Source organism: Euprymna scolopes, chromosome 22 (genome assembly GCF_053919585.1).
Source record: "Euprymna scolopes isolate OS-2025 chromosome 22, ASM5391958v1, whole genome shotgun sequence".
Classification (NCBI taxonomy): domain Eukaryota; kingdom Metazoa; phylum Mollusca; class Cephalopoda; order Sepiida; family Sepiolidae; genus Euprymna; species Euprymna scolopes.
The window spans coordinates 33,357,188-33,372,036 of record NC_136503.1 but is presented as its reverse complement, the minus strand read 5'-3'; the positions used below and the strand labels follow the sequence as shown (position 1 = coordinate 33,372,036).

The 14,849-nt window shown below is 33.9% G+C and overlaps 1 protein-coding gene across 1 annotated transcript in view; it reads right to left on the bottom strand.

Annotated features, from left to right (window-relative positions):
- LOC145243780 (proton myo-inositol cotransporter-like) overlaps positions 1-14,849 on the bottom strand; it is an 87,459-nt gene that overhangs the window by 13,606 nt on the left and 59,004 nt on the right. The window contains exons 7-8 of the mRNA XM_080106821.1: positions 13,601-13,712; positions 8,988-9,232 (exon numbers count right to left, since the gene is read on the bottom strand). Coding sequence (XP_079962947.1) covers positions 8,988-9,232; positions 13,601-13,712 — 357 coding nt within the window. The remainder of the gene's footprint in view (positions 1-8,987; positions 9,233-13,600; positions 13,713-14,849) is intronic.

Here is a 14,849-nt window from a genome sequence, read left to right as displayed (position 1 = left end):
ACAAAATCGGATGGGGGGGGGGGGTTCTTCCGAAGTTAGTTGGTGACGATTATAAGTAATTGCGAGATAAGATGGGAGCCAGAAATTAGGGGTGGGGGACTGAAAATGATAATATAATGGATTGATTATACAATATTTAAGATCAACTTGGTAGATAAACATTTATGGACGAGAAAAAAAAAAAAAAAAAAAAAAAAAAAAAATTAAAGCTAGCATTTAATACAACAGAAATACATAAATTAAATACTGAAATAAAATGTAGTTATTAATATTTGAATCTTAAAATAAAAAGTGCGAATTAATAGAGAAAATCACTTATCACAACAACGCATTCCGTCTCCAAACTAGTGAAGAATTTAACTTTTAATAGCGTTCAGAAGATTTTTTTTTTTAAATTAACCGTTAAGAGAAAGCGTGATTTTATTCTGAACTTTAACTAATCACGTTTTAAGCAACTTATGATATAAAACAAAATCGGATGGGGGGGGGGTTCTTCCGAAGTTAGTTGGTGACGATTATAAGTAATTGCGAGATAAGATGGGAGCCAGAAATTAGGGGTGGGGGACTGAAAATGATAATATAATGGATTGATTATACAATATTTAAGATCAACTTGGTAGATAAACATTTATGGACGAGAAAAAAAAAAAAAAAAAAAAAAAAAAAATTAAAGCTAGCATTTAATACAACAGAAATACATAAATTAAATACTGAAATAAAATGTAGTTATTAATATTTGAATCTTAAAATAAAAAGTGCGAATTAATAGAGAAAATCACTTATCACAACAACGCATTCCGTCTCCAAACTAGTGAAGAATTTAACTTTTAATAGCGTTCAGAAGATTTTTTTTTTTTAAATTAACCGTTAAGAGAAAGCGTGATTTTATTCTGAACTTTAACTAATCACGTTTTAAGCAACTTATGATATAAAACAAAATCGGATGGGGGGGGGGGTTCTTCCGAAGTTAGTTGGTGACGATTATAAGTAATTGCGAGATAAGATGGGAGCCAGAAATTAGGGGTGGGGGACTGAAAATGATAATATAATGGATTGATTATACAATATTTAAGATCAACTTGGTAGATAAACATTTATGGACGAGAAAAAAAAAAAAAAAAAAAAAAAAAAAAAAAAAAAATTAAAGCTAGCATTTAATACAACAGAAATACATAAATTAAATACTGAAATAAAATGTAGTTATTAATATTTGAATCTTAAAATAAAAAGTGCGAATTAATAGAGAAAATCACTTATCACAACAACGCATTCCGTCTCCAAACTAGTGAAGAATTTAACTTTTAATAGCGTTCAGAAGATTTTTTTTTTTAAATTAACCGTTAAGAGAAAGCGTGATTTTATTCTGAACTTTAACTAATCACGTTTTAAGCAACTTATGATATAAAACAAAATCGGATGGGGGGGGGTTCTTCCGAAGTTAGTTGGTGACGATTATAAGTAATTGCGAGATAAGATGGGAGCCAGAAATTAGGGGTGGGGGACTGAAAATGATAATATAATGGATTGATTATACAATATTTAAGATCAACTTGGTAGATAAACATTTATGGACGAGAAAAAAAAAAAAAAAAAAAAAAAAAAAAAAAAAAAAAAATTAAAGCTAGCATTTAATACAACAGAAATACATAAATTAAATACTGAAATAAAATGTAGTTATTAATATTTGAATCTTAAAATAAAAAGTGCGAATTAATAGAGAAAATCACTTATCACAACAACGCATTCCGTCTCCAAACTAGTGAAGAATTTAACTTTTAATAGCGTTCAGAAGATTTTTTTTTTTAAATTAACCGTTAAGAGAAAGCGTGATTTTATTCTGAACTTTAACTAATCACGTTTTAAGCAACTTATGATATAAAACAAAATCGGATGGGGGGGGGGGGTTCTTCCGAAGTTAGTTGGTGACGATTATAAGTAATTGCGAGATAAGATGGGAGCCAGAAATTAGGGGTGGGGGACTGAAAATGATAATATAATGGATTGATTATACAATATTTAAGATCAACTTGGTAGATAAACATTTATGGACGAGAAAAAAAAAAAAAAAAATTAAAGCTAGCATTTAATACAACAGAAATACATAAATTAAATACTGAAATAAAATGTAGTTATTAATATTTGAATCTTAAAATAAAAAGTGCGAATTAATAGAGAAAATCACTTATCACAACAACGCATTCCGTCTCCAAACTAGTGAAGAATTTAACTTTTAATAGCGTTCAGAAGATTTTTTTTTTTAAATTAACCGTTAAGAGAAAGCGTGATTTTATTCTGAAAAGTGTTTTTTAACATATTTCATTAACTGTTTGCACACACACACACACACATATATATATATATATATATATATAAAATAAAAATTACAATAAGTTTACCAAGGTAATCAAAATGGTAAACTTAAAATATATTATAAATATTAAAGAGTTAATATTTACAAGTAAAATAAACTCAGCCAGATGTAAAAGCTCAATAAAACCGAAAAGGAAATAGAGCTTATAATATGAACAAATGATTAATAAAACATGTTAAAAGACATCTTGAAAAAGAGTTAAAAACATATTTAATTTTAAAAAAGGAAGCACAAGATAAGTGGATAGTCTTTAATCCGCGGAGTTTCGAAGAAATACTCTCCTTCTCATCAGAGGGCGGGAATTAGCAAAATGCAGGATCGGATTTTGCATATAAAAGTATTTAATGAAACTACAAGTAAGTCACAGATCTTACTTGGTTAAAAAAGGGTGAGGCAAGGGGAACATGAGGCAAAAGAAAAATGATAAAAACATTTCACATGAATGGATAGTCCGGGTAAGGGTAAAAATCCAAAAATGGTAAAATCCAAAACGGTCGAATTTAAAATTTCAATCCAATGGGTAAATTCCAAATGGTCCAAAATAATCCAAAAGGCAGAGTTCCTTGGAAAAAAGCGCAAATGGAATGAATTCCAAATCATTAAAAGAAAAGTACTGGAGAGAATATTTAAAACACGTCTGTCAAGGCTGGATGAATAAAAAAAAAAAAAAAAAAAAAATATATATATATATATATATATACATATAATTATTATTATTATTATTATTATTATTATTATTATTATTATTATTATTATTATTATTATTATTCACTAGGAGTAGTCACACAAGCCATCATCAAAGATTTCTATTTGTAGTGCTCCCTGAAGTTCTACTCACAACAAATCTTCCCAGACTTCCAGTACTCTCCACCTCTTTCGATAACCTTTGCAAAGAAATATGCGTTATCGCATCAGCCGTTTCGTCCTTTTGTCCGCAAGAGTCTGCTTCAGCTGTTTTCTTGTGTTTTGTCGACCCTTGCTTTGATGTTGTTTGTTCTAATTGCGTTATCTTGTTCAGTTGTTATAGTGATTCACATTCCCTGTAAAGTTTCCTTTTTGTAGCAATTTCCAGGTGTTTTTGTTAGTCTCTTTTTTTTTTGTAATTCTTAGGAATCTCCTTGTAGCTGTTTCTCCTCCCATTTTTCTTTCCTCGTCCCTTTTTCTATTTTTTTTGTTTCTTCCATGTCTCTTGCCGCAGTAATTATATTTTCAGTGTTTTGCATTATGTATTTTCTAATTCTTTTTTCTAATTCTTTTTTTTTCTAAATCTTTTTCGCCTTATTTACACAGTCTTCGATACAAACCAGCCGCCTTCCCCCGTCTTTCCTTTTCACATATAGTCGGTCAGTATTATCCTTTGGATGTAGTGCATTGTGCATCTTCATGAGTTTCCTGGTCTTCTGATCGAGATTCCTCAGTTCTTCTTTGGTCCAGCTTATAAACGGTTCCGAGTATCTTATTAGTGACACTGCCCACGTGTTTATTCCTTTAATTAGGTTTCTACTATATAGTTTAGTTTCAAGAAGTTTTCTTGTTCTTCTGAGGTATTCCTTTCCTATTTTTTTCATTTCCGTTGCTTTGATGGTGTCTTCCCCCAGCACTCCCAAATATTTGTAGCTATCATTTGCACCTACTGCACTCATCTCTGTTTAATAAGGTAGTACTATACCTTCAGTTGCTTCTAGTTTACCCTCTCTCATGGTCAGCAGTGCGCATTTTTCTATACCGAATTCCATTTAGACATCATGCCTAAAATTCTGATCGTGTTTATTCGTATTTCTAGTTCCGTCTTTGTTTTTGCGAAGAGTTTCAGGCCATTCATGTACACTAGGTGGTTTATTCTTTCTTCTTTGTTAGTGCACTTGTATCCGGTTTGACATTTTCTGAGTATATTGTTCAGGAGCATCATGGCTATAATGAACAGTAATGATCATAGAGAATCTCCTTGAAAGATTCCTCTTCGTATTTTGATTTCACTTATGAATTGCCCATCAGCTGTCAGTTTAAGTCTCAATGTTCGTATTTTATTTTCTCTCAACTTGATTAGCTTACTGGTGTTTTGTACCAGGCATGATAGCCATATTTGCGGGATTCTATGATATGCTTTCTTATAGTCTATCTATGCTCTGGCTAATTTCTTTTTTCTACTTTTGACCTCTTTCAGAATCCTTTTATCTCTATATAATAGGTCATGTGTTCCTTTTCATTTTGCATCCTTTTTGTTCCTCTTGAAGTAGTCCTCGGTTATGAAGGGAATGGTGAATTTATTCCCTCAGTTGTGCACTTAGTATTTTCCATAATGTAAGTAATCAGGTTATAGGTCTGTAGTTGCTGGGGATGGTCCCTGTTTCTGTGTCTTTTTGCACCAGTGCACCTTTGGTCAGCCATTCTGGCACATGTGTTTCGTATGTGCATTATTTCAGATGCTGAACTAGTCTTAGTGTTGTTATTTTTTAAACCACCAGGCGCGTATTCCGTCATGAACTGATGCTCTCCAGTTGACCAGTTTTCGTAGGGTTGTCGAGGGTTTCCTCGCTGATTCCATTCTCTGTTCTTTCTTCGATTTGTTCTGAATCTTCTTTCATTTCTTTCAGCCATTCTGCATTTCTATTATGGTCTTTTCGCTCTTTTCATATCTGCCTCCCTAGCGTTTTGCTTCTGTCGGGTCCGGTTGTTCTTTTTGTTTTGTTTTTCCTTCATGTACACTTTGGTAGAATCGGCTTTCATTATTTTCAAAAGTCCCGTTTTGCTTGCACTATCCAAGTTTGTATCGGCATCTCCCTACTTTTGCTGCTATTTTCTGCTTCAATTCTTCCTGTTTCTTGTTGTGCACTTCCTTGCTGGTTACATCTTTACTTTGCATCCTCTTCTAGTTGTTTTCGTTTTGTTTAACGCTTTGATTTCTTTTTTTTTATGTTTGTTGATCTGGGTTTCCAGCCTCAATTCCCATCCAGGTTTTGTTGTTCCTGTTTCTTTCTCTGTTTTTTTTCTACTTTAAAATTCATATTACTGCTTTCGTCCCTGTTAAATAATAATAATAATAATAATAATAATAATAATATTTATTTTTAAAGTTTCTTTTAAAGTTTTTAATGTTTTGAATATAATCCTATTTTACTAGCAAAAGTACCCGTCGTTGACTGGGTTCAAAAACAGCCTACAGAAAATGGACTCTGATTTATGAAAGTATGATAGGTTATGAAAAGGAAAGGTTGTAAAGAGATAGCTTCGAATTTGGGGGTATCAAAACCAAAGCAAAATATGATGAAAGTAAAAATAAAATAGATAAACCCCATAATTTATTATACCATACCTGTTCACACTTAAACACTTATCACAATATTCTGTGGATCTATATTAAAAAACCTTGTTAAACTTTGTGACATATTTCCATTCTATGGAGGTCAGGTGCGAACGAACACCCCATAATTTTATTATACCATATTTCTTCAAACTAAAATATAATTATCAAAGTATACTTACGCAGATAGATATGAAAAGTCGTTATTAAAGTTTGTGCCTATTTCCATTCTATGGAGGCAAGGCGCGAACGCAGACCCCACAATTTTATTATACTATCCCTATTTAAGTTAAAACATACTTATCAAAGTATTCTTATGTACATTTATATCAAAAACACTTGTAAACGTTTTTTTTTTTTTAATTTCTAAATTTTTTATTTCCATACTTTGTGGACCAGGCGCGAACGCAGATCCCACTATTTTAATGAACCACCGTTCTGCCAGATCAAACATACCCATTCCTGTGTCTCGATACATCTTCTATCATTATATGTAATCATTTTTTTTTAAATAGTCAACCATATAGGAGCCTATTCGTGACCACACACACACACACACGCACACACATACACACAGATGCATTCAGCTTTATATTATAGATTTTAGTTATTTTTTATTTTACCACGTTCGAGTTTTTTTTTTTAAGTTTTAATTATATTTATATTTATAATTTATTCTTCTGTTAAATATTTTTATACGTTCAAATATTTTACATTAGATTCAAAATACACATTTGATTTTCTTTTGCGAAAGATAGTTAACATTAATTGATTTAATACATTTGTCAACCCTACCACTAAATATAAGATTAATTGTTATATTTAAATATTTTCATTTTTATATAGCTTCGTTTACGTTGGGTGTGCTTATCATTTCATTTAATTATTGTATATTACTTTAATGTCGAAATAGTTCTACTTTTTAGCATAATTTAATATCAAAAGTTAAAAATTGGTTTTGCATAATTATTTACATTTGTAAACACTATTATATTATAATATAATCCACCTAATCTTTTCCACTTATTCCTTTAAATTCAAATCCTCGTCCTATCTCACTTTTACTACATTTTATGATTTGCCTTCTATTAATATTTCTATGCGTATGTGTTATCAAATGTAATTTATACTTATTAATTTTTACCTAACTATTGGTATGGTTAATAGTAACGTTCGATACTAAGTTATTATACCTTATTTCCTGTTTTTACTAGAAAATAGAAAAAATAACATAATGTTCTAAGTATTTGTTCAAATTCCATAAACATCAAGAAAATAAGGCACCTTCTTATGCTCTTCAAGTGTACCAAATTTCACTACTCTGGGTTCTAAAGCAATTTCAAACTTTAAAAAATGTTGACCTGCTATAAAGCAATAAACAGGATTGAAATGCTTACTATTTATTTTCAGGTTAAATTATATTCAAGTTAATTGCGGTCTAAAATTAGTTGGTTGTTATGCTTCATGGTGCGTAATCTATATATATATATATATATATATATATATATATATATATATATATATATATATATATATATATATATATATATATATATAGCTTCTCTCTTTACATCATCAACATTCTAATCCACATTTGTCATCAATTGAAATGAATGGCTTTCGTCTTCAGGAGGCCTCAAGTTTTGACAAGCTTCTGGGCTTGACCATTACTCCTGATCTTAAATGGAACACGTATATCAAATCTGTTGCCAAGGCCGCTGGAAAAATGGTGGGATCTTTCTATCGATCCGGTAGATATCTCACTGCTGATGCTATTCTCTATCTATATAAGAGCCAGGTACGTCCAAGGATGGAATACTGTTGCCATATCTGGGCAGGAGCTGCTAGAAAGGACTTGTCCTGCCTTGATAGAGTTCAAAATAGACTTTGTAGCCTCGTAGGAGATGTCCTTTTCTCCTCCTTGCAACCTCTATCTCACAGAAGAGATGTTGCGAGTTTGTCTCTGATGTTATTTTCATGGAAAATGTTCAACTGAGCTTCAATCTATGGTCTCCCCTCGCCAAACTTTCACAAGAAACACTCGTCTAGCTGTAAACACTATCAATAATTTCCCCCACTCTTTATCTGTGCCTAAACCTAAACGTAGATTCCATGATCAAAGCTTCTTTCTTAGAACTGCACGCCTGTGGAATTGTCTTCCGTTTTCCTGCTTTCCGGCTGACTACAATATGGTTGTGTTCAAGTCTAAAGTAAATAAGTTCTTGATGAGCCGTTCCATATAAGTTATCAAATTTACCAAATTTTCATTACTAATGATCACTATATTGACCAATTTCTACTGTACACTCTTTAACCCTTATCCTTGAGTGGCCTCTGGGCCTTGATAATGTGGTGATGCCTTTGTATATATATATATATATATATATATATATATATATATATATATATATATATATATATAAAAGTGAACGTGTCTGTGTGTGTACATTCCCCTACGCAATAACTCTGTCAATTTTCAATCTACAGACTCGAAATTTGATATACAGGGTACTGAGATTTTGAAAAATATTTGTAATCCTTTATCGGTCAGAAATTTGGTTGTTAAGGGGTCAAAGTTCAACGATTTGACTTTTGAGAACTCTACTAAACTCCTCCGCCAATGTTGGGTCTAAACACTTGAAATTTTAGATATAGGTTCCATGGACATGGGTCTAACTTAATAACTGAATGTGAGCCCAAAATAATAAATTTTAAGGGGTCATAATAGGGATCAAAGTTAAAAAAGTTGACCGCTTTTTTTTTTTGCTCAACATACACCTCCAAACACTCGGGCAACGCCGGGATGAAATGCTAGTTTTTAATAAAAATATTCGACTTCCATACACTTCAATGATTATTATCAATTATCCTACTGACTACTAATTGGCCTTTTGCGACTGAAAATATTCAAATGATTAAGTTAATTGTGTTCAACTAAAATATGTGGTTATTATTATGATTCTATGTGACATAACGTTCAATTAAAATGTTCGACTTCTATACAATTAAAAAATATTTTACGAAATATCCATTGTAACAACTAATTACCATTTTACGCCTTAAAACGATACGCTGATAAGTATTAGAATGCAATAGCGTCAACAAAGGTGCATAAATATACTAATCCAATTTTTACTTTGGATATCAAATTATTGTAATATATTTATAACCATACTATTTTGATTAAAACTTCTATTTGCAGTGAACGAGTGACTATCACGGCAAAGAACTTAATGTTTTATCATGAACTGATGTATTACACAAGAAGAAAAAGAAATATGTATTTAGTTTGTGGAATAAATAAATATTACTTACCTATAGAGTAGAATAAAAGGAAAAATGAGAGTGCGAAAACTGCAACCCACGAGAACGATATGGGACAATAGCCATAAGCCCATTTCCTGGAATATTTCCGAAGAGCTACTGTAGAGTTACATGCCCCTAATTCGGATATCAGATGAGAAGTGTCGCTGACTGGTAGACAAGTGCCGTAATTTACGTGTGGGTTATTTTCATAACAAAAACCACAGGCGACGTCGCTGATACAGTCGTTACATCGGCTGAAACGAGAACCATTAAATCGTATGAGAAATATTTATACTTATTGAAATACGTTGATCAATATAGCAGTCACGTGAAGGGTACAGTATACACACATGCACTACACATAAGCAGGATAATTTATAGGGAGGCATCAATTGATAGTACGCCATAGAAGTTATAAGGCTTTAAAGTTTGCATAAATACCAGTTCTGTATAAAGTAGGCATTTTAGTCAAGTCAATTAGTAATGGAAATAAATGTGACTACTTTGCACAAAATCGGTATTTACACGTTGTTTACATGCGTATAGCTTCTATTGGTTATTAAACATTTTTAACGTAAACAGAAGACGAATGAGTATCTAAATCCAAATTAATTATTTTTGATTAATTTCTAAACCGTCTTGCCTTTTTAAATACGTTATATGTTGGCCATAGTAATGTTTATCCAAATATTTATTTTTTTATATATATTAGGGACGCTACATCAGTTGCCATTAAGCTAGCTGGTGTGAATTTTCACAAGGGCCATGTTTAGTGAATGTCAAGGTAACCTTTATCTGTAAATAATCGTTCCCAGAGAAGGTTGACGTACATTTGAGGCATGGGAAAGAGCTCAAATTCCATAGAAATAGGAGTCGAACGATAACGAATTATGCCACGTTTTTCGGCGAGGAAAAAAAACTATGCTTTTCTAATTATTATCTCGGTGGAAGCCATGCGAACGAGCCATGTAAGAAATTTTTAATCCAAGTAAATTATCTCCAAATAAAACTTATATGAAAACTCTCGGCAAATGTCGCTTTGCGCATTACCTTCTGCATGAAAAAGATTTATTCATCTTCGTTTAAGGTTAAGGAGTAAATAATTATTACCATAATATTAATCACTCTCTCTCACCCCCCCTCTCTCTCTCTCTCTTCTAAGTTAAAGGGGGAACGATAAAAGTTTTGCCTTAATGTAAAAAAAAAAAAAACTCTACAGCTTTATTTTTAAACTTTTATTGAAAAAATCAATCAAGATAATTTGATTATGTAGTAGAGCTGACATCTATTAAATGTAGCCGCCTTCAGACTCAATCAACACCTTGATACGGGTCCGGAACTGGGAGCATGCCTTTTCCACAAGAGCTGGCTGGAGCTCAGCGAATACTCGGCAGATGACGGCGATCAGGCTAGCTTTAGTGTTTTGAGAGGTCATGTTGGTGATATTCTCGACGTATGAACAAACGAAGTAGTCCAGCGGGTTCAGGTTGGGGGAGGAAGAAGGAGCAATAAGAGAAGGGTAAAAAGTCGTAGCACTTCTTCTGAAGCCAATCCTACGTCTCTTTGGACTTGTGGGTCAGCATAGACCTGATTCTGCACCCAGGGTCTGCCAGCGGTTACCTGATTGCACCAGGGAATCACCACACTTTTCACCACATAGAGGTAAAATTTGGTGTTGACTCTCAAGCCGACTTCGAAGATTTGTGATGGCATGATGTGACTCTCATTTGAACTCACACCAAAGACCTTAACTGTGGGTCGTCTGCCGCGTTGAGCTGTGCCCTCAAGCGTTGAACCGTCCAGATTTGCGTTTTGAGGGTGCTGACAAAGACCTTGTTGTCATCATTGGGGTCAGTAGAGAGCACGAATTGTACAGAGGCACATCCCGTATCTCGCTCGTTTAACATTGTGTCACTTTCAGACATGATAGAAGGCTCCTATCGCTCTTGGGATTTGTACCCAACTGGCCAATTAGTAAATGGTCTGCAAAAAAAAAAAAGAAAAAAGAAAATCGGCTTTGACCAAACGGAATTGGGATCATGGTGTCTTTTCTAAGAAAACAATGTTATCGTTTCACTATGTATATGACAACTCTCGGCAAATATCGTCTTGTGCATTAATTAATTAATCTTAGTGGAAGGTTAAGAAGTAAAGAATTATTATATTGACATTAATTGCGCCCTTTCTCGCCCTCTACTGAGTTAATTCTTTCAAAATAAAACCTTGGAGAAAATTTAGCTGACATCTCCTTATGTAATTATTCTGCATGAAAATAGATTCATTCATTTTGTCAAACAGACGAATAATTAACGGCTACTCATGAAATGCGGCGAAGAGATTTAGCGACGATGGAGGTAATAAAAGACGGCCACGTGTGTATCAAAATCCATTTTTTTTAAATTAAAAATGCAATAATTACTAAAACGGTTGAATGGCTAATAATGTAAGAAATTTGTAATCTAATGCAAATATTATATCGATGTCTGTCCATGTGTGTCACTCATTGAAATTAAGTTAAGAAGTTAAGATTAAAAGGCAAGTCGCTAGCTACGGTAATATAAGTCCCCCACACCTGAATAAATTTCCTCCAAATAGAACCACATATGAAAATTCTTGAACGTCATCTTGTTTCAGCATTAACGAGGTTCATCCATTTTAGTTGAACAAATGTCAGATTAACCTATTTTATAGAATAAAATAGTATAATGGATTTCGATCAAAATTAGAATAAGGATTCTAGACATCTGGTTCAATATCATATTTGGATCATAATTTTCGTGAGAGAACATAATAATAGTGCTGAAGTATTCCGTTAAGGAAAGTAATATTACATTTCCTGAGACAGAGCGCCCCATTCATCGCCACTATTCATGGAAACGCATTGAGCCCTCAATCGATTTATCAAATTCCAAAACATCGGATCAAACTTTCTGATATATGCATGTTGGTACGGAAGGGTCGTTCCTGAATTACTATTGGCGTTGACCATTTTCCCATTTGGATTTGTAGTACTTGTGTTGTATGGTCGGCGGTATATAAAAAGCGTATATTTCACAGATGCCTGTTGCGACATATACAGTGTGACGTCTAGTGGTAAAAATGTTCTCTTGTATGTATGCGTGTGTTTTCACATATAATAAATCAGTTCATTAACATTTAATGTGTGTAGCGCGAAATCAAAGAGCATAGCTCTCTCCGTGGTGTCGTCGTCTCTTCTCATTAATCAAGTTCATCTCCTACCGATAGAAACTAAACAATAATAGACGGTCCTGGATATGACCTTAAACCATATCCGATGATGAGGCCCCAGTTTTCGGGCTTTGGAGAGTGTGGAACCACCCTTTAGTTGTCATTGCTCCTAGGTCCACTCTGACCAGGAGTGGTAGTACCTGTTGGGTCCCAAGTATGGGTTAAATAGAAACCGAAATAAAACAAAACAAATATACTCTATTAAAAGATTGTTCTTCAAAACTGGATTCGGCACTAAATAACCTGAAAAGGGTTGATATGCCGTAAAACAAAAACAACCTACCATAAACAACAATAGGTTATATATTTTGTATAACTTTATTGTTGAATTCCCATCGGAGCTGCAGGGCGTTGTAATTTTCTGCATTATGCTAAAGTTGCGTTTATCCCAGCTTTCAAACGGCTGAGACGATATCTTTCGTGTTAACTTGTCCGAATTTGCAAGTCTGATTTCAAACTCTTAACTAAACTGCATGTCTTGAAAAAAAATCTATCTCCCTACGTCATTACATGAAGATCACCTGATGTCATTACTAACATGATCGCCATTTTTTATGTTCTTAGTATTGCTGTGTTAACATTTCTGATACATTTCTGTCATAATATTTTTATCCTTAAATTAACTTTCGTCTTGATACATATTTCGGATTACTTGGCATCTTGCCATTGTTTGTTATTCACTTTCAAGTCTGTCTCATTTAAACTGTAATCGAATGTTCAATATGTTGCACAAATTAATTGATTTGTAATTTTATACCCACATATATAGATATACATACGTCACATGCATATGTATTTTCTTTTTAAATGGGAGTAACCACTTATCAAGGCCCGGAATCCACTCGGGGATAAGGGTTATTGCGTGTACAGTAATCAATGGGATAGTATCGTAGTAATCGTTAGTATTGGAGATTTGATAAAGTATCTTACTTAAGGGGGTGATTCATCAGGATTTTTTTTTATGTTGGACTTGAATACATCCAAGTTGTAGTCAGGTGGGAAACAGGTAAACGGAACAGAGTTCCACATGCGTGCCTTTCTAAGGAAGAAGCTTTGCTCATGGAATCTACGTTTTGATTTAGGCACAGATAAAGAGTGAGGAAAATTACTGACAGTGGTTTCAGCTAGATGGGTGTTTTTCGTGAAAGATTGGCGAAGGGGGACCAGAGATTGGAGCTCAGACGAGCACTTGTCATGGAAGTAACGATAAAACAAAGACAGGCTGGCAATGTCTCTTTGTGGAAGAGAGGTTACAGGGAAGAGAAAAGGGCACCCCCACTAAGCCACGAAGTCTATTTTGTACTATGTCAAGGCAGGATAGGCTATTATATGTATGTGTTAAAATATTGACGCAAAAGTAAATATTTACTTACCTGTATGTGGAACAGGGGCTGTCAAAGGCAATGCTGGAAGTGTTCACCGAAGGGGAATATATGTTAGCAAAGAGAAATGTGGTGCCCAAACAAAAGCCACTCACAAACAAACCTGCAAGAAAATAAGGTAAGAAAGTAGAACAAATAATTGCGACTAGTTAATCTGCGCATTAATCGATTAAAATGTTATTACAAACGTATGCGTTATCGATAGATAGAGCGTCGAAGGATAAAGAGACAAACACCCATCTAAAAATAAAATGCGTATTAGGCTGAAAACGATACTTTAATGTAGACGGATACAAGAGACAATGCGAATCTTGAAATATTAATAAAACGCGTATTTTTTGTATGAAAATACCATTTCAGATGAATGCATGATTAACAGCCAGAGATTCAGTGGATGAACGGCGTGGTGTGTCATAATAAAAGCGTGAAAATTCTATTTTAAATGTGTTGGCGATTGACAGACAGAATTTTAACGGCATGTTTCACGATGAATATGCATTTTCAAATTTAATCTCGACAGATGCCTCGTCGGACAGATCTGTAACATAGTGCGTGTATCAGCGGAAACGAAGAATGATCAGCATGCAAAAAGATTAGCTGTAGCAACAGCAGCAGCAGCAGCAGCGGAAAAACGCGCATATGCAAATTAGGAGATGGACGCGAGTAGAGGAAGGAAAGAAAAGGAGTGACATACAGCACGTGCTAATGGGAGAAACAAAGGGGACGACGACGAAAACGAACGTGTGAAGTTGCAGGCGAGAAATTCTGGTGTGAGGAGGAAAGAAGAGAATGAACGTGTAAAGCGTAGAAATGGCTGGTTGCGGCTGATGTCCGGTGGGAAAACAGAGGAATGCTGCCAGGGAAAAAACAAGCATGTGGCAACGAGAGACTGCATAAGTGATGCTGAAAACAACTGTAATAAAAAAAAGTTTCGTTCAAAAAGGAAAAAATGCTGTCCAAGATGCATTTGTATTTGTTTTGTTTGTTTGTTTATGTGACAAGCGTAACGGCCACGTTACATATATTTATTTTGGTGGCGTTACCACGACTTCTCACATAAAAGGGCCAACATGAAGAGAAAAAGAAAGAAAATTAACCGTTACCACGGAAAAATAGAGTCGTGAAAGAGGGGCGAAAACACACACACACACACACACACACACACACACACACACACACACACACACACACACACACACACACATACAAAAAAAAACCCGCCGAGAATGGAAACTTGCAA